The sequence below is a fragment of the Cebidichthys violaceus genome, unplaced genomic scaffold, assembly GCF_023349555.1.
Source record: "Cebidichthys violaceus isolate CVI_PGR_0920_01 unplaced genomic scaffold, fCebVio1.0.p SCAF_13, whole genome shotgun sequence".
NCBI lineage: Eukaryota > Metazoa > Chordata > Actinopteri > Perciformes > Stichaeidae > Cebidichthys > Cebidichthys violaceus.
In genome coordinates, this window is record NW_027176296.1 from 4556447 (window position 1) to 4582661 (window position 26215).

Below are 26215 nucleotides of genomic sequence, written 5' to 3' on the forward strand. Positions count from 1 at the left end.
AATAGATGGGATAATTTTGCAGAATAATTGTACCTACTGTTGATCCGCTGTCATCATAATATCCCTATAGAGACAGTAGCTTGTCAAACATTTCTACTCGTCTTTGCTGTGCATGGTTCAATTTCAACTTTAAGTCTAATTTTAACTTCTGTGCTGTATGAAAATGTATCATTAAACAATGAGTGTTTATATGATGCCAACATCATGGGCGCCCTCGCTGTTTACACTTTTTTTTATGGTAGGGTGGGTGCTTAACACTAAACAATAAACCTCTAATTTCTTCATGTAGACACTTGTCAGCGGCTCATTGTAACAAATCAATAAAAACATTAATATCTAAAGGCTCATTTAACCTCATTTGCAGGTTGAATGTTACAACAGGGAGTAACTCAATTTCTGCCATTTGTAATTTGTACCTTGTCTGTAGACAATAACGATCAATACTGAATGTATTGAGTCACACCGTGTTCAACCATTAGCCGCAATATTATTAGACAATTAAACTGTGCGCAGTGTTTACCCCTCTGGCTTTTTGACACAAGAACAAAATACCTGGAATTCAAAATGAGTCCCTTTTAATTATTCCAATAAATCTTCATCGAGATTTGAACTGGAATTATTGGATTTGTGTTAGCTGGTTTCAGTTTGCCTGTGCATATGATTAGCTACACTAGATGTTGCTAAGGGAAAATCTTGTTATTATGCAAATAGTTTAATTTGGCCTATATGAGATACCTGATAAAATATTTGTACATTTTATACAGTGTAGTGTGGAAAATGCCTTAACTTTTCCATTTAATTTTTTGTGATTTAAATCAGACCTTCTTATCTTCGACAAAGCAAGAAAAGATGGGATAATGTGGAGCATGGGGTGTGCCAGGAGAGTGCTATCCCCGCTGCCATCAAAGCTGGAGACTGATCTTTAAATCCAGTAAGGATTCTTGATTTGCTCCTGAAATCATAGCACCTTTGTGCTGCTTTTCTCGGGTGAATGAAGCCAAATTAGATACGTTCGGATTTGTAGTTGATGAGGCCTTGGAAGTTCAGAAATCACGATGAAAAACCGCAGAGAATTGCCTCCACCGTATTGCCTCTTTTGATATCAACCCTGAGCTGATACCAGTCCATGTGGGAGTGAAGAGAAAGAGAGTGCATGAAGGAAATGGTGGAGATAATAGTGACATTTTATCAAAGGCTTTCCTTGCCTGAGAAAGAAAAGTGTGAACAACAGGACTCCAACTGACAGACGATTGGAAAGAACAATGTGAAAACTTCTAGCATATTTCAAAATAAGACACAGTACAAACTTATTTATCGTACTCTTATTTTGAAACCGGAAACGTCGCTATGGTTACAGATGAAATTTTGCAAAGATTAGCTTGTTAGCAACTGTCTGACTGACTTCTTTATTTGCGATGGAGGGGTCCGATACATACCTCATACGACCTAATCATCAGTACAAGTACGTTGGTCAACGTCTTACAGTTGGTATTACAGGGGGTTAGCTTTTAGACAGCTAACGTTAAGTTAGTTCATTTCTAACGATGTGTTTTGTAAGCTAAGTTAGCCACTATTTAACCGCTTACCTCGGTGTTTTCTAGTGTAACGCTTCCGTTAACTAGCGCTAGTTAACGTAACGTTAAGCGTTAACCTAGCTGTGCCAACCGTTAAGATTGGCTAAGTGGATAACGTTAGTCGATAGTTGGAGTCTGAATGAAGTGGTTACGTTTGGCGTCAGTACAGTAACGCTAGTTAAGCTAGCTAACGAACATTTGTCAGTCAAATCAACTGTTCACAATTTGAGTAAAAGTGTGACAAATGTCTCCAGTCATCAGCCCAATGTTGTAAACTATGTGCTCTTGTCTGCTTCACTGTTCATCTCGGGTTAAGGAGGAGGACTCAATTTAGCACACACATCTTAAACTATACAATTTAGACTACAGTATTTAAAACACATTACTCAAATGTATTGTTGACCAATAATATAAATGTAATCAGAATTGATTATAAGACCTCTACAGCTCACCCACACAGAGAGAGAGACTGATCATGTTGTGGCCACTGTGACCTGTGGAGGCTGATTGAACTTTATTTCCTGCTCTGTTGCTTGACAAGTTACTGTTTAATCTCCCAGGTTTAAGCCAGCCGTTGTGAAGGAGTGCATTCGTGAAATTGTGAGGGAGCGACTGTCTGGGATGCGGTACGACCCAGAAGAAGTCCCAGAGCTGTCCCGTTCACTGGCAGAATGCATTAAGGACAAAGTGAAGAGTGAGTGATGGTTTTTCCATCTCTGATTATAACTCAGAAGGACAGAGTATCCAAGTACTGTTGTACATTTTAATTAATGACAATTGAGTGACAACTGTCAACCAAATACATATTTGAACAGAAGGAAAGCATAAGAAATATAACTCGGTTGTGTTAACTCATTTAACATTCAGCATAAATGACAACCGAACTGCAGACTTGTCCTGACTGTGGAAAATACACAGCAAGCAAAAAGCTCCTCCAAAAAATTAAACATAAACAAAACCAGATTGTGAAAAAAGTAATTATTGTTGCTTTACAATGTCCTTTTGGTTTAACCTAGATTACTACATTTCATAAAAGGTTTTACACATTCACTGTCCTCCTGATGTTCAAGGCAACAAACTAAAGGTGTTCTGCCAATTATGAAACAAAGTATTACTTTTGATTGATGTGACAGTCAGTACAGAACCACTCTGAATTCTTTAGAAAAGGAAACAAGGACTAAGTGAACAGAAGAAAAAATTTAAGCTGAATAAAACAGTGTAAAAGTAAATTATGTTGTAATTAAGTACAGTCCCATCAAATATAGTCCTACTACTAGTAGTAAATACTACACAGTACATGTAGCATATTAATAACCACTCCTGTATTGTCATTGCAAACATTTTGCATTATTACTGATAAACTATTACAGCTCATTTCTCTTCTTCAACAGGTTCAGGGTTTGACAAATATAAGCTGGTCGTGCAAGTGGTAATTGGAGAACAACGCGGACAAGGAGTCAAGTAAGTGATCATTTGGTAGTGGTGAACAAAAAAAATAGCTGTGGAATTTGTAAAGCTAATATATGGGGATACTGTCTGACTTTGGTCATTCTTACCACTTAACACTTCAGTGATGGACAAAAACATTTCACCAACTTAGCGGATGTGTGTTATATTTATTGTGCACTTTATGGATGCCCAAGCTGCAACACTAAAGAAAAGACCAACAATGTGATAAGACAACTATATTTATCAGAATCTCTTTCAGTTTTACTGTACAGGGTTCCCATAGTCATGAAATTCCTGGAAAGGTTTGGGAATTAGAAAAACTGTTTTCCTGGCCTTGGAATGGTTTGAAATTAACAGAATGTTTTGGAAAAGGTTTGATATTTTTGAATTCACATTGTTTTGTCAATTGTTTAAAATATGTTCATGCTGCGTGAAATGTCAGTATTATCATGTGATATACGTTTGTGTATGTAGCTAGATGGCAGCGGAAAGTCTAACTAACGAGTAAAGTTAGCAAGCCTTAGCAGTTAGCTTAACCTCAAATGCCTGGGAAGTGCATGTTTATGTAAGTATGGCTTTTGAATGACAAATATAATACATGTCTCAATTGAGAGGCAGACCCCCGTCCTGCTCGAATGAAGCGGCTCTGGTCAGCCATGCTGAAGGGAAAAAGCATTGAGACGAGCAAAAGGCCACCCAACAGACTGTCAGCATCGGCACATACTTCATTCACGCATGCTACAGGCCAGATAACGTAATGCTTTTACCAGCAGGGCAAGCATCGGTATAGCTGCAAGACAACTTAAGCCATTGCTCAACCTAGCAATGGGATGAAGGGCAAGTGAAAACCTTTTGCCTGTCTTAGGGCAGAGCACACTGGAGGAAGAGCCTCATGATCACGACAGGATATTTAAACTACTTAATTAAAATTATGGAAATGGGTTAAAAATGAATCTCTCAAAAATACCATGGAGTTGGAATTTCCTTCTGACTCACAGTCAACAATAAATGTACTCTATGATTAAAGGGCTCATCCTTTTGGATTGCATTACATTGTACAATGATTTTCATAAAATAGTTCAGACCTTTAAAAATGAATGCTTGACCTTCCCATGTGTTTTACCAGGATGTCTTCAAGGTGTTTGTGGGATGCTGACACAGACAACTATGCAGAAGATATTTTCATGAACGTAGGTGCCTTTGTTCTGTTCATTCAGATATTAGGGGGGGACTCCTCAATACTAATTGTTTTTAATCAGTTAAATGTGTTTTGCCTTTGGGTACAGGACAGCTTGTTCTGTATGGTGGCAGTTTTCGGAAGCTATTACTACTGAGAATATAAGGATGGATGACAGAACTCTTCCAGATGAAAATTTGTGAGGTGAACATCCAAATTAGACCGCTCACCTCCAGCACTTCAGGCCCACGGTGCATTGATCTGAAGTAACTGTATGCAATTGCTGCATCTTGAGATCAAGACAGATGACATCCAGTGTAGAAGTGATGGATATCTGTGTTGATACTGAAGTGATTTTGAAGATGAAGGATTTCCAGACTTGGTAAGATGATTATTGAAGACTGAGGCCTCTTTGAAAAGTGATCAGCTGTTAAGTTTGAAGGGTTAACAGATTAAAAACGTCTCCACCAATATTTCCTGGTACATTTGATTGTGTATTCAGCAGACCTGCTTGATTACTAGCATGCATATGATGCAGCACAGTGTGTTTCTGTACACTTTGGGTGCTTGACTGTGTAGCAGTCTCTAATTGTCAACATTATGACAGATCATTACCGCTGGACAACTACTGTAAGTATACTGGAATTAGTTTTTTTCTTTTCACATGGCCATTATATTTCAACAGTCATGATGTGCTGGAGGACTGAGGAGGGATATCTGACACATATATTTTTTTAAATGGTTTTATACCCAAAAAATACCAATTTTTACTTAAAGATATTATTTCTTTTAAAGCAGCAATTTGAGAAGATATAAGCATTTTTCAATTGGACGATTGTATTACAATATTATAGCTTTTATACAAAATCTTAGGACACAATTTCACAAAAACAGATGAGTCCCCAAGAGCAAAAATGGTGTTCTGTAAACAGCCTGTTTAGTGACAAAACTATTTTTGGAGTTCTGTCTCTAACACAATATTTTTTCAGTAAAGCATCATTAAGCAATGTTTTTAAATCAATGAATGATGGTAATCTAATGACTAGCTTTGCCAGCTCAGTGGAGAATTAAGACCCAAATATACACCTCTTTGATCTTTTCACAAGCTTTCCGGTCATTGTTTGGGTCACACGTCGAACTACTGGCAACACTTTTCAGTTAATTCAACTTTTTTTTTTCTTCATTTAACTGTATTCAAGATAATTGTGTCCAACAGTAAAATGTTTCCCAACAATTTCCCCCTGTACTTTCTTGGTAAAATTGAGATGTCTATCTCCAATTAAGCGGGAAGTCATTTGCGGATTTATGTTTTTTTTAATTACTCTTAGGTCTTTTCCTTTCAACAAACCAGGCCCCAGCTGGAAAACTGGATGCCTTTCAGACTATTTATAGAGACAAATTAGACAGAAGTGAGCAGTCGAAGTGATCAAGCTTAGCTGAATCAATCAGTGAAATGACTCGTACTCCGATTACATATACAGGTTTCTACCTTTCTATTTCTGATTGTAAACACAGCTGAGTTGAGAATGAACTTCTAGAAGCTCATCATACAAATGTTTTGGCCATGGTAATTCCTTCTCAAACTATTTTTTTTATTCAGCAAGTTGTAGTAATAAGTGATAGTTTTCATACAAAAATATTATCAACTGCTGCAAACTTATATTCAGAGTATTTCTCCCAAAATATTCATAAAAACACCCTCCTGATTATTCTCAATTAATATGAAGTATAATGGATTTAAATTGCCTTCAATTTAATTTGTTTTCTGGTTTGAAGAAATTTAGCTATTCCCATTTTCTTACACTCAAAAGTCTCGAACTACAACATTTTTTTTCATGTTCACTCGCTTCAGTTTCTTTAATGTCTCAATTTTGATTTCAAAGTTTGAGTCATTTTGAAGGCTGACCACTTTGACAAATAGTTCCTCTTAAGGGGCTTGAGGTGAATGCTCTTCCAAATAAGATGAAATCCAACAGCTAGACAAAAGTCAGACTGACATCCCTTTAAAAACAACAACATTTATTTTCCAATCTCACCTTTCCCAGAGCAATTTTTTATGTCAAAACTATTCTGTGTGTGAAGTGACTGTAAATATATAGTTGTGGAATGCAATGCCATCAACATAAAAGTATTCATTTATGAATAAGAGTGACAGAAGAGGCATACAGGTGTTATTGAGTTATACCAATTCATGTGACGAATTTGTTTCTATCTTGTTTGCTCATTGAAGCTTCTGCTGTTTTGACCTGTCTTGTTGATATTAATCTTTTTTCCACTGATGAAACGAGAAAGATTTTTCATGGAATTAAGCAGACATCAGATCTTTCACTGTTTTTATGTTCGTCAACAAGCAAAAGAAGAACTATTCACTGGCATTTGACTGCTGGCTTATTTACTCAGAGACAGTATTTGAAGCTTTGTAATAATTGCTCTCTATACACTTTCAAATGCCCATTTTTTTGTTTTTATATAAAGAAATCTAGTAATTAATTACATTTTATGTTTAATATGAAAAACTAAATCTTAATCATTTGCTGGTATTTGCATTTTTTTTTTTCCTTTTTTTCCTTATTCTTCTTGATGTCAGGTTTAGTATAAACTGTGGTGACCATGCACTGTCCTCTTGAGGTTGGATGCTCACCAAAAATAGATGACACCATTATACAGATAACCCTCCATATCATGGCACGACAAAGCAAACATATTGAGATCTTTATTACATTCAAAAAACTGTATACTTTGTTAACTTAGTTAGGATTCCACTACGCCTTAGAAGTACACTGTATCCTCACATTGCTTCTCTTCTCTTTCAGCAGTCTATAATAAACGTATTCCTGAATTCTCTCTAAATCTGTAGCAGCTCTTTATAATTCAAGTGGTGGTTTGATGTCGCTTTTCCATTTAACTGCAGGATGACAGATGCTGACTATTGGGTATTTACCACTCAGTGAGCAGTGATCGTGGCGACTTCTGCATACGCTCTATTACACTCTGCTTCCTCCTCCCTATAGATCTGTTGTTTTGGAAGCAATGCTATGGTGTTTGAGACTATGTAAACACCTGGAGATATATAGCTCATTATTTTTTGCCATAGAACTTCAATGCTAAAAACTGTTAAAAATACATTAAAAGTTGCTTAACATGTTTCTTCATTAAATGAACATGGGCACTCTATTTTAATTCAATATCTACATACATGACCTGCTGTTGTAAATACTCCGTAGTTCACAAAATCCACAGTCCCGAACAAATACAATATTCACTCCTGTTTGGGTAATGTTTGTTTAAAACAACAATGCAAAACCATAAAAAATGTTTTTGTCATTTTTATAAAATTCAACTATATACATTTTGAAAGATTCACAGATGGGTTATAAACATCTGAAAGTAGTGTTGTAGGCTGACATATGCTCAAATTATTACAATATGCTTCATTTATTACAGCAAAATAGCTTGTAAAGCTTTTAATTTGGTTTCAATTATTTATATATTACCAACACAGCTTGCTAACCCGTTTTGTACAGGGCAACAAAGGCAACAGAGTTTCATTCGCAATGGAGGCAAAAGCTAAGTTAATGCTGCACTATAATTATAACGATATCGGTCGACCCCTTATCTAAACCTTCCATCTTTAGTCCACAGTTGTCCATTGCATATTCTTCTGAGTCAGTGATTTTTCTCCTGAGCCTTAAAGGCCACAGACAAATACCTTCCCTTCAAAACATAATCAACTGCTCCGGCTGGAGCTGCCCTTTACTATACAAATGTGAAGCTGTGATGTTGAGGGGAATAGTCCACTGTGACTAAATTAATTTAATGTATGAGCTGCTTAAAACTGAAGAGGAGGGGACTTGCATAGTCTATTTACCACATTGCTCTCACAGGAACCTGTTGGATTGCTTCACAGACCTTTTCTAACTGACTGCTGCTGAGATTTAACATCAGTGTGTCGGCAAATACTTTTGTCTTTAACATTTAAATGGTCTTTAAACTGGCTATAGGAGGAATAACCTGCTAAAGTAATTTTCGGTTTCAGCCAAACTGTGATTTGGTTTTATGACTTACACAGCATACGTTAGTGGGAGTAATTTGGTGTTGACTAATGTACTGCATTACTCATTTCCGCCTCAAAGTCGTGTGTGTGTGTTATCTTCCCCTTTTATCTCAAAGAGTGTTTAAGATTAACAGGTAGGTATTGTTTAATTCATGAACATGGATCTTTGGGTCGGCTGCACAGTTTTCATGTGATGGATTCTTTTTACATCGCTGCCACTCCTTTTGAGGATTTGAGGAAAGTAAGTAGAGGTAGTTGTTCAGCCCTGGCACCTGCAGGTGTCCTCCCCGGTTGTGTGCAACTGCAACAAGCAATCAGTGGCAGCCTCATGTAGCCTGAGAGGCATAACCTAGGGCCAAAGAATCTGACGTTACTCAGTCATAAAGCATATTATTGTGGGTGCACCATAACACATAGATAACACAAGTTTCTATTAACTGTATTTTACTGCTGCAGAATAAGAGGACATAGTTTAGATGAGTAAATAAAAGTGGAGGTAACAAAAACAGATTTTTGATTTCCTTGGTGGAAATCTTAAAAAACTGATCAGAGGAACTGACACTTCGAGCTTTGTTTCATACTCTGTCATGTCTCATCAAAAGTATAGTTTAAATGGGCAACATGTATCTAGTATAACAGAGTCTTTTTTCTGTCTCCTTTTGCGTTGCTCAGAACAGCAATGATAACTAGAAAATGCATTTCCTGCTGAAAATGCGTTGGAATGCTGAAAGCTGAAATGAATTGCAAAAACATTGCTGAAAATAAAGAAATGAGAGAGTACCTGTCTGAAAAATGTTGAAGCCCGAAAGCATTTAAACTGCACTGCTGAAAACCCTTCTAGTTGAAACGTCTAACTATGGTGTCAGTAGCTGAAAATATGAGAAAGAAGAAGGCTTTGAAAGTTGAAGTTTAACAGGATTTGAAGATTTTCTCCATAGATATCTTATTCAAAACAAATTGCAAAAAGCTTAATAATTCAAAAATGTAAAGATTATGAATATGAAAAGTCATATCACCCTCTCCTGAAAGAGCTGAACATTTTGATATTTGAATGGTTTCTGTGGCTTAAACAATGTGTAGTAGTAGTGATATTTGTAATAATAGTAGAAGTTGTAGTTGTAGTAGAAGTATTGTTTAAAGTAGAAGTATTAGTAGCAATAGAGATATTTAAAGTAGTAGTAGAAGTTGTAGTTGTAGTAGAAGTATTATTAGTAGTAGAAGTATTAGTAATTCGAAGAAGTAGTAGAAGTAGTCGTAGTAATAGCTGTAGTATTGGTTGTTGTATTTAATATAACGGTAGTAGTAGTAGAAGAAGTAGTAGTATGAGTAACAGTAATGACAGTATTTGAAGTAGCAGTAATAGCAGTAGTAGAAATACTAGTAGCATTCATACTTTTAGCTGTAGTAGTATTAGTATTGGTAGTAGCATGAATAGCAGCAGTAGTAGTAGTAGTAGCAGTTGTAGTATAAGTAATAGTAGTACTGGTAGTATTAGCAGTAGTGGTAGTAATAATTGCAGTAGTAGTAGTGGTAATAGTTGCAACAACAAAAGTTGTAGTAGAAGTAGTATTAGTAGTATTAGTAGCAGTAGTAGTAATACTAGAAATATTAGCAGCAGTAGTAGTAGTTGTCGTAGTATTAGTAAGAGCATTAATTATTTCAACAAAAAAAGCCTCATTTTGAGCTTAATGTTTAAATACAGTTAATCCATGGGGCTTTTATTTTGAAAGGGTGGGGCTGGGTGGGTTAGACAGGAGGAGAGGAGACTGAATCATAATGTTAGATAAACACAAACAGGTTATTAAATGACAGGCTTCATCAAAAGCATTTCAGTTGGAATTCATTCGGTGGGGCTTGTACTTTAAAATGGTGTGTGTGTGCGTGTGTGTGTGTGTGTGGGGGGTCCTCTAAAAGTCTCTAATACCTGAATGACTGTATAAGAGATACACACGCAGAGAGAGAGAGACACACAGAGAGATAGAGAGACACACAGAGAGAGAGATACACACGCAGAGAGAGAGAGACACACAGAGAGATAGAGAGACACACAGAGAGATAGAGAGACTCACAGAGAGAGAGATACACACGCAGAGAGAGAGAGACACACACAGAGAGATAGAGAGACACACAGAGAGAGAGATACACACGCAGAGAGAGAGAGACACAGAGAGATAGAGTGAAGCTTGTGTCTGTGAGTCTGTGTGTTTATAAACATCAGTAATTAGCTCAAGTACGAACACCTGTGAGCCTGGCTGCCTTTTCATGAGAAAAGACTGGGAAACACCTGTCAAACAAAACCCCCAAAACCCCATAACCATAGCCCCTATTGCTCCAATATTAATACTGGAGAGGGAGGATGACTTGAAGAACAGATCATGCGAAAATTGTGTCTGTAGTGTAAAAAAAAGTGGCTTCAATGGCGATTTAGAAATGGGGTACGGTTGTCTGTGGAAGACTTTTTTGAAATACGTTTTAACATTGGGGTCTATGGAGGAGAAAGTTGGTTTTCCTCTCAAGTAAAGGCTTTTGTGCCAAATGTGTAAATCTGTGAGATTCCACAGTCATATGTCTACGACAAGGACAAGATTAGCTACGTTTCCATCCAAAAATTATGCATGTAGAGTGAAAATTGAGGAGTCAGTCGCAAAAGACAAAATTTTTTTCACAGGAATGTCAAGCTTCTCTTCACTCTAGCGATGACGTCACGCACTCTAAGCTGCGCGATACACACCCATTATAAAAGCAGAAAAGGACTGAAAAACACATAAAAGCAAAATTGCTACAGCTCAAAAAGTATAAAAGATATCAAAATGATTATAACATACAATCATTGATCAGGGTTTTCTCAACATTTGAAAGTTTAAATGGTGTCTGTAGCTGAAAGTATGAGGAAGTAGAATGATCTGAAAGTTGAACAAGTTTAAGAGGATTTGAAAAGTTTCTCCATAGACATCCCATTCAAAAATTTTTTGCAAAAAGCTTAATAATGAAAAAAGTTGAAAGATTAGAAACATAAAACATAGACATAGCACCCCTCTCCTGAAAAAGCTGAACATTTTCATATTTGAACGGTTTCTGTAGCTTAAGAAATGTGGAAGTTATTAAGTGCCAAAATACGTACGGAAGAAATAGTTGAAGAATAAAGATTAGGATAACAATACTTGGAATGCTGAATCAGCATTCCAACAATAAAACTCCCTCTCAGTAGATTTATTTATAAATCAGCTTTAATTACCGGACTACAGGATTTGCATGAATGCAGTCAATGCAGGGATTGCATTACTATCAGGCCGGCTATTATGAACTGGTGGTTAGCATAATTAGGGAGGCTTAATAGGTGAACAATAATAATTGGTTGCAGTTTGTTCTCTTTTCAGTCTTTATAAAGAAAGCACTCTTTTTTCCAGTATTTAAAAAGAATCTTGCCAGCATTTTTAGGACATTTTTTTGACCAGGGAAAGAGTCTCGAAGTTTTTCAGGTGTGTGGTTGATTGAGATCAAATTGAAAGCACAGTCTGAAGATGGGGGATGCCCGAGCGCTAGAAGTAGGGGGGTAGGAAGTGGGGAAGGGGGCATTGCTCCTGATTTGGCATCGCAGCTGGTGTAATCCTATCCTATGTTGGTCTCTAGTTTTATTAGATATGGAATATTTTTTTTTCTTCTGCATCGGTAGACATTATTATCTTATTATCAAGACATAAATTACTATGTTCTTGTTTTGTGTTTTTGAGACTAATGAAGCAATACATTAACATATCATACTTTTGTTGTTGTGTTCATTTTGATTTGCCATTTGTGCTGTTTGATGTTAGGAACAATGCCACAGTGTAAGCTGAATGAAACTGAATGTTCTTTTCATTTATATAAATGTGTCTCCTAATGGACATTAGCAGTTGTTATGCAAATTATTCTCAGCAAAAGGTAACTCAGTAGGCAACTTTGCTTTGGTTTTGTCAGTCTAAAATGAAGTCTGGAAAACTCATCCCTTGAATTACCACTTAATCTTTTACTTATTGTGGATTGTGAACCATTGCTAATTTGTTGATCGCCTTGTTGGTGTGTCCAGGTTGCCAGTGGTGGCTTTTGAATTGAAACAAGCAGACAAGAAGAGCTTTGCTTTGCAGGATTGTATGACAATTCACTGAACATTCTCTCAGAGCATAATGTTAGGAGGCATGCTGTTGTTATCGATTGACCTGTGGAGGGTGCAGGGGACAGAGCATGCTATTTGCCTTCACCTTTGAGATCATTTGAGACATTATCCGGTTTTAGAGCAACAACATGTGATGACTGTCAGTACCCAGAGACAAGAGCCACAAAGTGTACATAGAGCACCCGTGAGCTCTCCAGTATTTCGAGTAGTGCTCTTGGGTTGCAAGGCAGTTGATGATGAAAGACAAATCCTTTAATACTTAAAATATGAACAAAAGCTGCTGATGATCATGTAGTACCTTGCATTCCTGAATACATACACTTGTTGGATTATGTTTTATTTATATCTTAGTGTAGCTGCAGATCACTGACAAACTACAATTGAGTTAGATAAAGATGTTCAGCTATACAAAAATATGACCAAGGGGATCTTTATAAAGCTGTACAATGCATCCACTCTGAATAATCATAGAGATCAAGATAAATTATAATCAAGAGAAATCCACATTGTTTGAGTCCAAGTGGTACAGAAGCAGAATTATCACCTACCTCAGATGAATTGGATCTAATTCCTGAAAGCCATACTTCTGACGTGCACAAGCTTTCCACCAAACACAATTAGCTCTGTTTGTGGGTGTGAGGAATCACATCCTCGTTGCTGCACTAGTTACTCCAATGCTAGGTCAAGTGCTGCCCTGCACAAAGAGACTCTTACTCCTTATGTCCACTGGATTCGGCTGTGTCGTGTTGCAGTTGCGCGGCGCCATGGTTTCATCGCATCTTTGTCGTTTCAATATTGTCTGGAAATGTTTCAAAAGTGGAACGTCTTCAAGTTCTTTAGCATTTTCAATCTTGTTTGGAATTAATTTGTTAACATTTTTGTGCTTTGCAACATATTGAAAACATGTTTGTAGCTCATTCATGATTGATAATTTGCTGTACTGGTTTAATCATGCCATCTTATTTTGTAGTGCAGCAATAAGGACGCCGGCGGTAAGAGAAAACAACATAGCAACAAAACACAACTTGGTAAAACCTAACTAACAAGAATTAAAAAGACGAAGTTAGACAAGTTGTAGTAAACCTCTACTTTTCCTCTACTGTAAAATCAGAATTTAAAATTATGATTCCCATTATTTCAGCTGATAGATTGTCAATTAATTGTTTTGTTTGAGATTGTCCAGCGAGGATGGTTTCAGTTGCTTGCTTTTGAACATTTCGACAAGACACACAGACCATGTTGAAGGACAGCACATTTCACCTCAAATGTTGAAAGTAGGACAGAACAAATTGACTCATTTCATGCATTATTCAAAGAGTTCTACACAGTTGTATGATGCCAGACATTATCGTGACCCCTTCAAAGTGCCCTTCACATGCCTCTGTCTTTTTTCCCCAATTATTGCCACCAACTGAATGCCATCATAGTTGAAATCCTGTTACAAAAAAGATGCCGGTGCCCAAAAATATACAACTTGCACAATGGAAATATTCTCCACCTTGTTTTCATTTGAGAACTCAAACAAGATCAACAGGCTTGTTTCATCTTGCTGAGGTTAATATTCTTCTCCTGTGACACCATAAGACAGAGTAAAGCTTATGTCTGTGCTCTTCCAGATGGGTCCAAGTGAAGGCTGTGTGTCTGCATTCACAATCTACTGATGGACGCCGTTGAGAGTTGTGCCTGTGCATTGATGAGGCCTTATTTTCCTATCTTCACCTCCCCCTCAGGGTAGTTGGCTATCATTTTCATTGGCTATTATTTAGAAGAGGAGTATTTCAGTGTTACCCAATATTGTACCCAGAGGTTTAGTGATGCTTCATCTTTCTTCGCAACTGGTCCGAGGGTTTCAAGCAGCTGGCACGATTCAAGTCTTTATTTTAAACAGTTTATAAGCATTTCAGAGAAAATTGTTTGATATACTTAATTGAATAAGGGATGTGTATCTTTTCCTCTCAAGATGATTCAATATGTATCTCGATGCATGGTGTGCAATACAATACAAAAATGATACAGTTAACCATGTTACAATTTGATATAATTTGATATAGCACTTCTTCAATATGATCCGATTCATTGTACAACCCTGTCGTACCATGACAAATAAGAACCTTGTAATTTGTAACCTTGATAAGATTCAGATTAAATTAATTCATAGTATTCTCATGACGTGTCATATATTTTATTTACCTATATAACTCACTATAAGACAGCTTGTACATTTAGTTTTTTATCAATCACAGTTTCTGGTGACTTGTTTTTTTATGTTTTTTGATTTCAGAATGAGCCACATTTATGTTTGTCTTCACATTTTTGTGTAAGCTTCCAGTTTATTCCCACAATTATTTTCTTAATTTGGGGAAAGGCCAGGCTAGGACTAACTCTACTGTGACTACAGTATGACTTAGAACTACACAATTAGTGCTTTACACCCACATTCACATTTGGTAGCAGCAGTTACAAAACAAGGCAAAAGTGGTTGCACCAAATCATAAATTGCAGCCTCTTGGTAAGATAAAGGGTTATGGTAAGCACTATGTTTATTATACATCCTCATATTTATGTAGACTAGGCTTATAAAGATGCCTCATAGTATATAGCAGCAGGTTCATGCTCATAGCAATCTCTTGTTCACTTAAATGAAGATCTTGCAATAGCATAAAAGCGGATTGAAGTGGTTTATATTTATAGAGAGTGTTTGCTGGCAATTGTCGCAGTCACAAAAGACCCCAGGGCTTTGCTGCAAGCACTCGTTTTCTAGTTCAGAGTGCTTTATCTGGGTTTACACCATTTAGAGAGAATAACTCGACATCTACTCAGGACTGCAGACCAGCATCAACCTCGCCTCTCTTATTTTCTCCATCACTACTTCTGCAGTCCACAAAAACATGGTGGGTTTATGACAGTTAGACATTTCACTGTAGGGCCTATGTATTCCTCTGAGAAAAATCATCTTGATTGCACTTTTACAAAGCCAAAGAACTACAAGAGCTATGTTCAGATCACAATTTGCTGTCAATTATAACTTATTGTAGATTTAACTAGTTGTACTATTCAACATACAGTGCATATATCACTTCCTTCAGGGAGCCTAGTAAAAAATAAATATTTATGCTGTAATAATAGCTGACAAACATTTCAGATAAAAATGGAATTATCAAGGTTTGGAATTTAGAGAATTTCTTGTTTCAGTACAAGCCAAAAATAGGCAACTAATGTCATTTTAACCTTGAACACCCGTTGAATAAAATCAACCAGCTGTTAGGAATGAAAACCACACAAGTTACCAGACTAAAAAATGTATTTATCACACAAGAATTACCACATAAAACAACTTTGCACACCGCATTGCATTTGCAATAAAACTGTGACAGCTATGAATGAGCTACATGAATCCCCCACAGTGGAAGAGTAAATCTGTATGGTGAATGAGCCCTTTTTAAATAATTTCAAGGAGGTACACATTCAAATTGCTTTGGTTCCAGAGCACGTTGTGGCAAATAGTACTGGTGATGATGGTGATAATGTCCTTGGTCTAACAAAGCACTATAGAACACGAGACAGGTGCATCCAATACATTCTACCTGAAGTGCAGATTTAGTATTAACAGTAACTAAAACTACCTTGTACTGCCTTCAGAGCTGCTGAGGTTGTCAGCTCTGAAAGATTTGATGTTTTCTTTCGTTTCTGCCTTCCTACCGGTCCAATTTACTTGCAGAGTTGTGGGATGTTACAACATCACAAAGTAAAGCAAAGTAAACTCTTCTTAAAGTTGGAAAGTGAATACGAGACACTTTTGTTTTACAGCAATCTGACAAACATTTACATACATAGCAAATAAGTTCTCACGCACAGTGCCGGGATCAGCTGGTTATAACAGTCATGGTGACTGGTCAGCATGTGTTGGTATTTTTGTTTTTATTGTGTTCAGAAAATATGATATAACATCACAACAAATCACAATTGTCTGAGTGTGGCCATCACAAATGTGTGCTAATACAACATTCTTTCATGTTAAACTCTCAAAACTCAATTGGTTGGTTACACTCTTAATGTTTTGCATGATGTGCTTATTATTGAGCTATTACAAATTATACCATCATTAATATATTTATTACATACTGGGGTAAATGTGTTTTAATTCATGTTGTTAAATCAGATTCCAGACCAACAAAGTAAAATCACCTGATTTTGTGATTGTGAAGAATGCAACTATTCTTAATAATGTAATAACCTGAATCATTGTACTGATAAGTTAGCGTTAGAGCTCATGGCATTTATTTATGGTATATTTATTTATATATATTTTATGAAGTGATTTATTTGTTTTGTCTCTGTCTTCTTGCTGTTTAAATTGTTGGTCCAGAGCTGGTCTGCAATTAGCTGTGTACATTCATGTTACCCTTATAATGGTTTCATGGTTGACTTCCTAAACTTTTCATGCTATTTAACTTTCTATTGTGGGGTGTGACAGACCATTTAGCCTCTAGAAGTTGCTAATTGGCTTCACTCGTCTTGTTAGAGCATGGGGTAATGCTACAATAGATCTGAACAAAGGTGATGATGTTCTACTGGACACTATGGTTAATCCTCCAATTATGAGCATGCATTTTCCGATTGAAAATTTGCATAAGCATAGCCGACCAATCAAGACGTGCCTATACGAATACATGCGGACCCACAGTATATAAAGCAGTACACACCGCTGTCTGCCATTCTACCCCGTTGCGGAGGTCTGTGAACTCCCTGGGGAGCAGCTTGTGCATGCTGATCCATGGTAACATAGCAACAGCGTCCACAGGGAATAGATATGTTATTCAAAGCCTCTATACAAGGTGAGGTGTGCTTACTGACAATATCACGCCAATTAAGAGGGTTCATCCACCAATGATATCGATCCGAAGGGCTCTTCCGTGGTGATGGGGGCTCCTAGGAGATCATCCTGGTCCTTCCTCGGAAGCGCGGTGAGCCCAAGGCTGTGCTCTTTGCCCCGTCTACACTTACACAAATCTTCAGTAGGTAAATGCTTGCCCGTGGTTGGAGGAGATTTATACCCATACAGTCTAGTAAAGGACGGAGGGACCTAGAACTGTAAATAAATACATTGCAGAGGACGAACCTTTTGGCATAACGTTTTAATGGTTGGTTTAGCAGACATACAGCAGCTGTCAGATAATGTGCCACTACAGCACTACTAGTGTGCCTGAAAGCCTTGTCCAACATATTAAAAAAACGTTTAAAAGCATTTGAAAGTCATATTTGTCATACTTTTAATTATACAAAAATCATTGCAATCTGGACAATTGCTTAACATTCTTGGCTAATAAAAAGAAGCACATGTATTTTTTGTGCAGTGAAAACAAAAATCCCAAAACTGCTTCATATTAAAAATAATTTCAACTCAAATTCTTTTCCATAGTGATGAATAACATCTCAACACAAAGTACACTTCGAACAATATAAAGCGTTAAGACAGCAGAAATTACTTTAACACACAAATATATTGTAAACAGTGCACAGGGCGGACAAGCATTTTTGTTATCTGAACACGGCAATATAGTATACAGTATATACATACAGAACAATGCAAGTGATCTTTGAAATATATATTACAAATTATTTGACATAAATAATTACTGCACATACAGTTTGGCTTAACTCTTACATCATGGACGATTACAGTAGCAATATCAGGAATAAAATAACATTCACTTTTGCATGTTATAGCCATTTTTTCCCCCTTTTTAACTTTTTTTATAATCCTCATTATTTTTTTACCCGTTTGTTTTTTCACACTCTCTAGTTTACCCAGAAACTTCAGTTTATTGTTACTTTACACCATTGTGTTTTGACGTATCCTTACTGTGTTTATAACATAAGTATATTTACATTTTCATCCTCTTTCTGGCTTGGACCAACCTTTGTAACTATTGGTCCAACTGTTTTTTTCAAATTATAAATCCCAGGATTCTTGTAAACTGTATTGTCATTATTTAAACATATTTTCAAATTTCCATCTGTTTTCATTATAATGGCTTCAGACGTTGAACATTGGATGTTGTCCCTGCTGGCAAATTTAAGATGACATTCAAGTGTACATTCCTGCATCATTTCCGAGGGCTAGAGGCTGAATCTATGCTGCCTAGGCATATTTGCAAAAGTAAGTGATTTGCTGAATTACTTATAAAGTTTTCAAAATTAGCATTACATTGCACTGCATACTGACAGCTTCAGCTTTTTCTGCAGTTCCTCCACACAGACTATTTAAGATTAGCTGATGCACCTGCAGTGGATGTTGATGACAGTTGACGGAGGTAGTGGCTCAGAATGGAACCATCCTATAAACAATATCTCCCCCTTTTCAAAGACCCTTTGAGTTGTTTTTAACACGAAAAACAGGTATCCTCTTTCATCCTCATTTCCCTATCTTCTGCCTCTGCTTCAACAACAGCGGCGCCATTGCTGAGCGGCACATCACTCAGGGTGCTGCGGAGTGTCCCCCGGGTGACACTGAGTGAGTGCTTTCTGGGACCGATGAGGTGAGGCCGATGGCACATGACCTCCTTGAACATTTCTCTAAAGCGCGTGGACATGAGGTTGTACAGTATTGGGTTGGCTGCTGAGCTAAGGTAGAAAAACACTCCGGAGATGATGTGCACATACTTGAAGATTTCCATTTGGTTGTCAGTCCAGTCATTAATGAAACTCCACAAGAGGCGGTCAGTGTGAAACGGGGCCCAGCAGATCCCGAAAACAACCACTAAAACAACTGGAAAAACAGCAAGAGACAATGGGAGACATTGTTATACTAGTACTACATTGATTGATGTTGCTAACATGCTCTCTCTGCTCTCAATTGTCAGTGTGTCAGTGATTCAGAGAATATCTGTTTTGGGTGCACAGCCTTTGATTTGGTCATTTACATCAGTGTTTAATATGCCTTTAGGTTCATAATCAGAAAATGATTCTTTGAAATCTGTGTTTTATATAATTTTTTTTTCCCCCAATACTTTTCCTTAACACCCTTCCTGGTTTTGGAGTGGCCCTCATAAAAAAGCTTGACAGCAGGATAAAACACATGACATGACTTAAATGCATCATCAGAAAACAAAAGCAGAATAAAAGTGATGCATAAAGATTCAAGGAGGAAGCGCCAATGGATTTTATTTTGTGTTATTTTGCGACAGATTGCAGTGATGTTGAAAAATGTCAAGGCCTAAACTGTGCACTGCTCCCTGCAAGCTCCTTTCAAAGTTGTACTAGTTCACTGTAAGATCTTAATTGTTGCAGCTGGTTCGGGCTAATTGCCAACTTCAGCAATCTTCCCTAATGAGCAAATGTTGATACATTTTCATTATCAAGGTTAGATTGTCAAGGTTTAATTTTTATTTGAACATGTCATGTTACAGTTATGGATATCTTATTTGTAAAATGTTGTTTATGTTGTAATATTTTTAGTATTGGACAAAATTGCAAACTTGCAAACAATGTGAGAAGTGGTTGAAATAGCATTTATTTTTGCAATTACAAGATCACAAATCCAGAGAGGGAGGGAGTTTTTCAAAGGCCATACTACACATAAATGTCTTATCTGTAGATATCCTTTTCAAGCATGATCCCTCCCCTATGCCTAATTGGACAAACACACCACGTATTTGGGTGCCATTGCTCTTATCTTCTAGTTTGTAAAACAGAAGAATCATGGCAGCTGTTTTGATAGATGTGGAAAATCTATCAAACTACTCTCTGAAATCAGTTTGTATTGACATTTGTGGCAAGAAATAGGCCATGCTGTAGCTGAATCATGCTTTATTCTACAGTATATCATGTAACCATCTCAATTAAGCAATATTAATATTGCCTGTTTAAAAAATATTATATGGTAGTATTATCTATAGTAATTATTAAATTAAGAAATCTATAAGATATGTTACTCTACAGAATTTGACAGTACATTTTGACATATTCTGAATTAATTATCCAATTGTCCCGAAAAAATGTTTAGTCGAACATTCAAATTCATGCAGTTATACATGTGTTTATGGTGTCATTATCAAAACTGACCGTTGGTATTTGAACTGCCTACCTTCTCTTCTTGTTTTTCGATTGGGCTTCCAGTCTTTTAGATGTATCGATAACTATCTTCATGGATTGCTCTGACCTTTTTAAAGGTTGAAAACATGATTCTACATCTTGCACTGTCTTGAATATGGATGTGATAACCGCAGAGCTCTGGCAATGTCTTGGAGGAGAAGTCAAGACACAACTGTACCGAAATTTTTATTTCAACATCTGCACCTGTGTAGCTAAGCATCTAAGAGCATGCAAATCAATTTATTAGCACGGTATTAAGATAAGGCACAGATAAATACCTTCAGCACATGCTTATGCATCTTGAATGACGTTCACTTCTACATCTGCTGTCACCTTCACCTCTGAGCTATACAATAGCACATGCTGGCTACGTCATTAAGATAACATGACAGTCTGACAATCACTGATATATCTGAATGTCTTTGTTTTACAGTATATGGCAGAAAATGGATACTATCTGCATGGTTGGTGTCGCCTTTTATGATCATATCATAGTTATTCATGTTCATAAGCAGCTTTTAAGCATCAGTAATACATGTTGCGGGGAAATGTAATGCCACACGGATTACACTTTTGTCATCATATCAGACAGTGTTCCACAGAAAATATCTACAAAATGTTTATTCTCAATGATACTAATGGATGTGGTATTTACATTAAATAGACAACAGATGGTAGGTGTTTCTGATTTAGATTTTTCCCGACTTCTACGTCAGTTTATTTATTGTTTGATTGATGTTCATTTTTTGATTAATCCATTTCCAAATGTCTCAAATGTGATGTTTTCAAACAGCAAAAAGAAAGATGATGAATTCTCAATGATATAAAACAATGAAAAGCAGCAAATCCTCACAGTAATGTATAGAGTTATGTGTTCATTTGAATGATGGCCACCATATGGCCAGATCATTCCTCGCCGCTGGCCTTCCTATGGGACTCCTTGCGAAGGATTTGACACTTCTTATTGAAACAAATGAGAGCCGATGACTCCCTCTGAGTTAGGTGATGGGTCCGTCTCCCCATTCTTTGTCTACAAGATTTCTGAATTTTGTTAACCGTGCCCTTAGATTTAGTTTTTTCTATAGCAAAAATTGTGTGTGGACCATTTATACACACATGCATGCATTCCCTTTGGAGCATCCTGACGACAACAGAATCCACCAGTTAAGGAATCGGGAAAAAAAGACAATGTATTACAATTTTCAAAATACCATTTGAATAACATTGGGATGTTATGTGTTTGACCCTACCGTTGCATCTGCTTTGTCTTTTGATTATTGTGCTTTAATGATGCACAAGAGACATTTAAAACTCATATGAACATTCTTTTGTATATTTTCACAATTCAAAGAAACATTGGGTCCCTGGAACAATATTGATAAAATATATGATTTAGAATCATTTAGAAAACAATGACATTTTGATGAGGTTTTAGCAATCTGGAAGCTTTTTGTTGATGGGAGTCCCTAAAAACTTGATATTTCACCTGGATGGGCATGGTTTTGCAGGACATATTAGTGCCCTCGTTTTTAACGAGGTCTGTGATTTCTAACGGTACGTTCACACCAAACGTGAAGCTAAAATTTGCGTTGGGAGTTCATTCGCAGGACCATTTGTGGATATTTGCTTCATTCGCACTAGACACGTTGGAGAGGAGGAGTGGCTTATCTCCATGGAAGCTGTTATTAACTAAGCCATTTATTCCGCCATCAACCATGGAATAAATAACCACTATTTCTGCTTAGTACTTGTGGTGGAAGTCCCAGATATGCCGGGAAACTAAACGCTGTCTTGTCTGGGTTCATAACATCATCCAGAGAAGCTCTGTGGATTTCATCAAGGTGTATTCACTGTTTCTAGCAAGCCACATGTCAACTGTTTACTACAGCTGTATGAACACAAAATAAACGGATTTTGCTGTGATTTGATTGCAATAAATAGACAAAAATGGTTTCCGAAATAACTACATAATGATGCCAATTTGTAAAAAGTCTGAATTCATGTTTTGTTAGTTCTCTCCGCAAAACGACAAGCAAATAACTCCTGAGATACTTCTCGATGGAGCTCAGGTCGATTGGTGCTAGACTTTACTAACATTGTAGCAGCTCCATCAACACTCAACACAACGTCATATATGCATAAATACGGCAGTGTCTTTTTATGTGGTTTATACACATAGTTTCGTCCGGTCTCTATTAATATGAGGCATCGTAGAGTTCTGGGTGAACACCTATGGCTACAATATTTTTTTCCTGATTCAACAACGGCAGGATGTCAGTGATGACAGAAGGAGCATCTCAACGCTGATAGGCTTTCGCGATACAGCGTCACGTGAATTTTTCGCGTCTCGTCATTTTGCGTTACTCACGTCTATTCGCGTCTGTGCATTGACTTTGTAGTGTGAACACGGCATCAGTCCATAAAACAGTAACAATGCACCATGCGTCTGAATTCAATTCTGATTTGTCTCTATGTTTGTCAATCAATAAATGTTGTCAAGACTGTTGCTGCGACATTTGCGGCTCTTTCTGATAGAACCCGTCAATACGCTAACAATTAGCTGTCATGCCGACAGCTAAAGAAAAATGGATTTTGGGAGACAAAAATGTTTTTGTCTGTTGTGGCACTGTCCATTGTGTTAAAAGGTGCGCTTAGTTAGTGTGCTAAACGTTGAAATAAATGTCCCCCATCCTAACAAAAACGCCTGTGTGCATAAGCACATACATGTGCACATGCATGAACCTGCGGTTCACTTCAAGGTCCCCTTTTGCTCTGAGTTTGAATCTAACAATGCTGTCTCGTTAATTGCTCCAGAATCGCCAAACAGAAGCCTACCTGTGCGGAGCACCTGTGTGTCTTTTGGCCGTGTTCTCGCACCTAATTGTATGACAGATTTTACGTAATGGCTAACCATCACGTTGACACAAAGCTTTGTCAACAAGAACATAAAGGAAACTCTTAAACGTTAATATTAGCAGCTAGACCGTTTCTCCAAACATTGGTTTTCATGTGAAAGACAAAATAAATGCAAAACTACACAAATAAATGCTTGGGAAGGTAACTAACGTTAACATGATGTTAGCTTGCTGCTTGACCGCTCATCTCAATGTTAGCTTTCAAGTGAAAAGTGCAATAAATACTAAATTTCATATAAAAGCTAAATAATTTGTACTGACTTCACTATCACTGCCTATATCTACAGTATATCTGCCATTAGCCATTAACTTACTGAGTTAATGTGGTCACCATGGTCCAAGCATGGCAGGTCCATTTGCGGAAGAACAGAAGAGGGTATGTGGATTGCAAATTTAAGGGCACGGTTTTCAAATCCAAATGCACAAGTTACGAATCTGAGGACACAGTTTACAAATCTGTGCACACGGATTACGGAGGGCGTGGTTTACAAATTTGTTTGCACAGATTTACACATCAAGTGTATATTTCTATCATGTGACCCCAACGGGGTCAATACTTGTTTGATACTTACATAGCATTTTAGTGACCTGCCGGCGACGTGCCTTCTGCTGCTGTGTTCGGATGTTACAGAAGCTGTCCTGTCCAAATCCCTTCTTCCCCTCCAACTGATGCATCTTCTCTTGCTTCAGCTGCAACCCAATGAGCATGTAGAGGGCGCTGATAGTGAGCATGGGCAGTATGAAAAATAGCAAGGTGGTCACCTGGATGGTCAGGTTGTACATCCAGCGTGGTTTCACCAGCACACACATTGCTGAGTCTGGGATCTCCACGGTGATGTTCCCAGAAGAACCGGTGGAGCTACTGTGAAGAACGGCGATTCCATGCAGACTTGTGTTGGGCAAAGCACACAACACCGACACGCCCCACACCGTAAGGATGACCCGCTTGGCATGGGTGCGCGTCACAACGTACTTTGCACGTAGCGGGTGCACCACAGCGATGTAGCGCTCTACACTCAGCGCTGTCACGTTGAGGATAGACGCAAAACATACAGTCTCGAATATGAACGTTTTAAAGTGGCAGCCGCCATTCCCCAGGAGGAAGGGGTAGTTCTGCCACAGCTCATACAGCTCTAATGGCATGCCGAGCAGCAGTACCAGCAGGTCTGACACCCCCAAGCTGAACAAGTAGTAGTTTGTTGGTGTCCACATCACTTTGTTGCGTGCAATGACAGTGCACGTCAGCACATTCCCCACCACACCTACCAGGAAGATGACAAGGTAGATGAGGCAGACGGGAAGGAACACAGATGATCGACGAGGCCCCAGATATTTTTCCAGGTACTCTTCTTCTGTCAGACATGCAATATCCAGATCAATGTGGCTCCCATTCATGCCAGAGGTCAGATTGACACAATTTTCCCCAGGAGGACATAGCCAACCACCTTTTTCAGTCATTAGATCAAAAGAGCAGTTGAAAGCTGACATCCTGCTGAAGTAATCAGACCCGCTATCTGAGGAAAAAAAAGATGAAACGGACATCAATATGAAATTGCTTGTCATGGCAAATCTTTTGAACACTCGTTAGAATAAAGGTAAAGGTAATGCTATTCATACAAAATGTCTTTCTAACCATGGTTAAACAGGAATTAAAGTTTTGTCAATTATTGCAAATGTATGTGTTAACAAAATTAAGGCAGGAGTTGTTTCATATCTTGATCTTAAGTTTGCTGACTAATTTACAAACCTCTGAATTAGATTAGCTATGACTGTTGTTTCTGCCAATTCATTTTGAATTGACTTCCGACAGTGAGCAGAAGACAGTGATTGAATAAGCTTGAATTGCCATATGTTTGCTGCCCATTAGGTAGACCTCAGATTTTAATGTGAAAGAGGTCATTTGTAATGGAAAAAGTCAGAGATAGTCTTCCAACTCGTTGTTTTGTTTTTACAGCCCACAAATGTACTGTTCTGGTTTTGTGTCACCGTTCTATTTAGAACCTTTTCCAGCTACAGTAGTCCGCTGTTTTCATCAAATAAGCTATAAAAACCCACTCTAAACCGCTACCTGCTTGACACCAAACAGCAGACAGACAGAGTTAGTGACTAGCTGGTGAACATTGTGGAGCATTTAGTTGCTAAAGAGCTAAATATTTTTCTCTGAAAGAAGAATGAATATTGGACTTACATTCGCTCAAATGAATTCTGATGTCAATGTGTGTTAACAGCATGGCCCACAAGTGGCAAAAAACCCCAGCATCAGTTAATGTACATTTAAAACGGACCACAAATATATAGTTTTTTAAAAAGGGGTTGGTAATTTCCTAAAACAGCTGGTCAATGTAGTTTTTAATAAACATTACACAAGCAGGAGTAAATAGCACAAGTTATTGGGACTATTTTTACATAACTGGGAAGTATACTGTATACTACCACATTGCCCGTCATGTCCGCCAGTGCTATAGTGTTGCTCATTGATGCGTTGTTTTGTAGAGTCACTTACATGATGAATGGCACTGATTTAAGTGTGTTTTCCTATTTGGATATCCATTTTATTAACTGTACAGTGTATATTTAAAGCACTGAATCACTTGATTGAAGTGCCCATGATGGTAGGTGCAATAGTATTATTTACCTTGAGTCACATCCTGCTAGGAGCCAAATTATTTTTCTTCATATTCATTATTTTTCAGTTCTTTATTTGTCCAGTGCAAAGTCAATGAGCAACACAGTTTCACACATTAACGCAACATTAGGACAACATTTTGGGAAATGGGTGAAGTCTGTACAAAAATCAAA

At 37.5% G+C, this 26215-nt stretch overlaps 2 protein-coding genes across 5 annotated transcripts; one reads left to right on the forward strand and one right to left on the reverse strand.

The window, feature by feature from the left end:
* The first annotated feature begins 1373 nt into the window (after window positions 1–1373).
* On the forward strand, window positions 1374–18845 carry dynlt2b (dynein light chain Tctex-type 2B). 4 transcript variants are annotated; one of them, XR_011102696.1, is made up of 6 exons: window positions 1374–1462; window positions 2135–2268; window positions 2966–3035; window positions 4150–4213; window positions 18449–18567; window positions 18654–18845. XR_011102696.1 is itself a non-coding variant. In XM_068707478.1 (5 exons), exons 1-5 carry the CDS (start codon window positions 1416–1418, stop codon window positions 18485–18487), a joined length of 354 nt encoding a protein of 117 aa, XP_068563579.1. In that variant the 5' UTR covers window positions 1374–1415; the 3' UTR covers window positions 18488–18845. The 4 variants fall into 4 exon arrangements, 3 of the variants coding, with proteins under 3 accessions (XP_068563579.1, XP_068563578.1, XP_068563580.1); XM_068707478.1 differs by having other exon boundaries at window positions 18449–18845; XM_068707477.1 differs by lacking the exons at window positions 18449–18567; window positions 18654–18845 and adding an exon at window positions 4310–7072.
* nmur1a (neuromedin U receptor 1a) lies at window positions 18768–24904 on the reverse strand. Its single transcript, XM_068707475.1, has 2 exons — window positions 23989–24904; window positions 18768–19176 (listed from the first exon to the last, which is right to left on the reverse strand). The coding sequence occupies exons 1-2, from the start codon at window positions 24902–24904 to the stop codon at window positions 18791–18793; spliced, it is 1302 nt and encodes a 433-aa protein (XP_068563576.1). The 3' UTR covers window positions 18768–18790.
* Between the last annotated feature and the right edge of the window lie 1311 nt (window positions 24905–26215).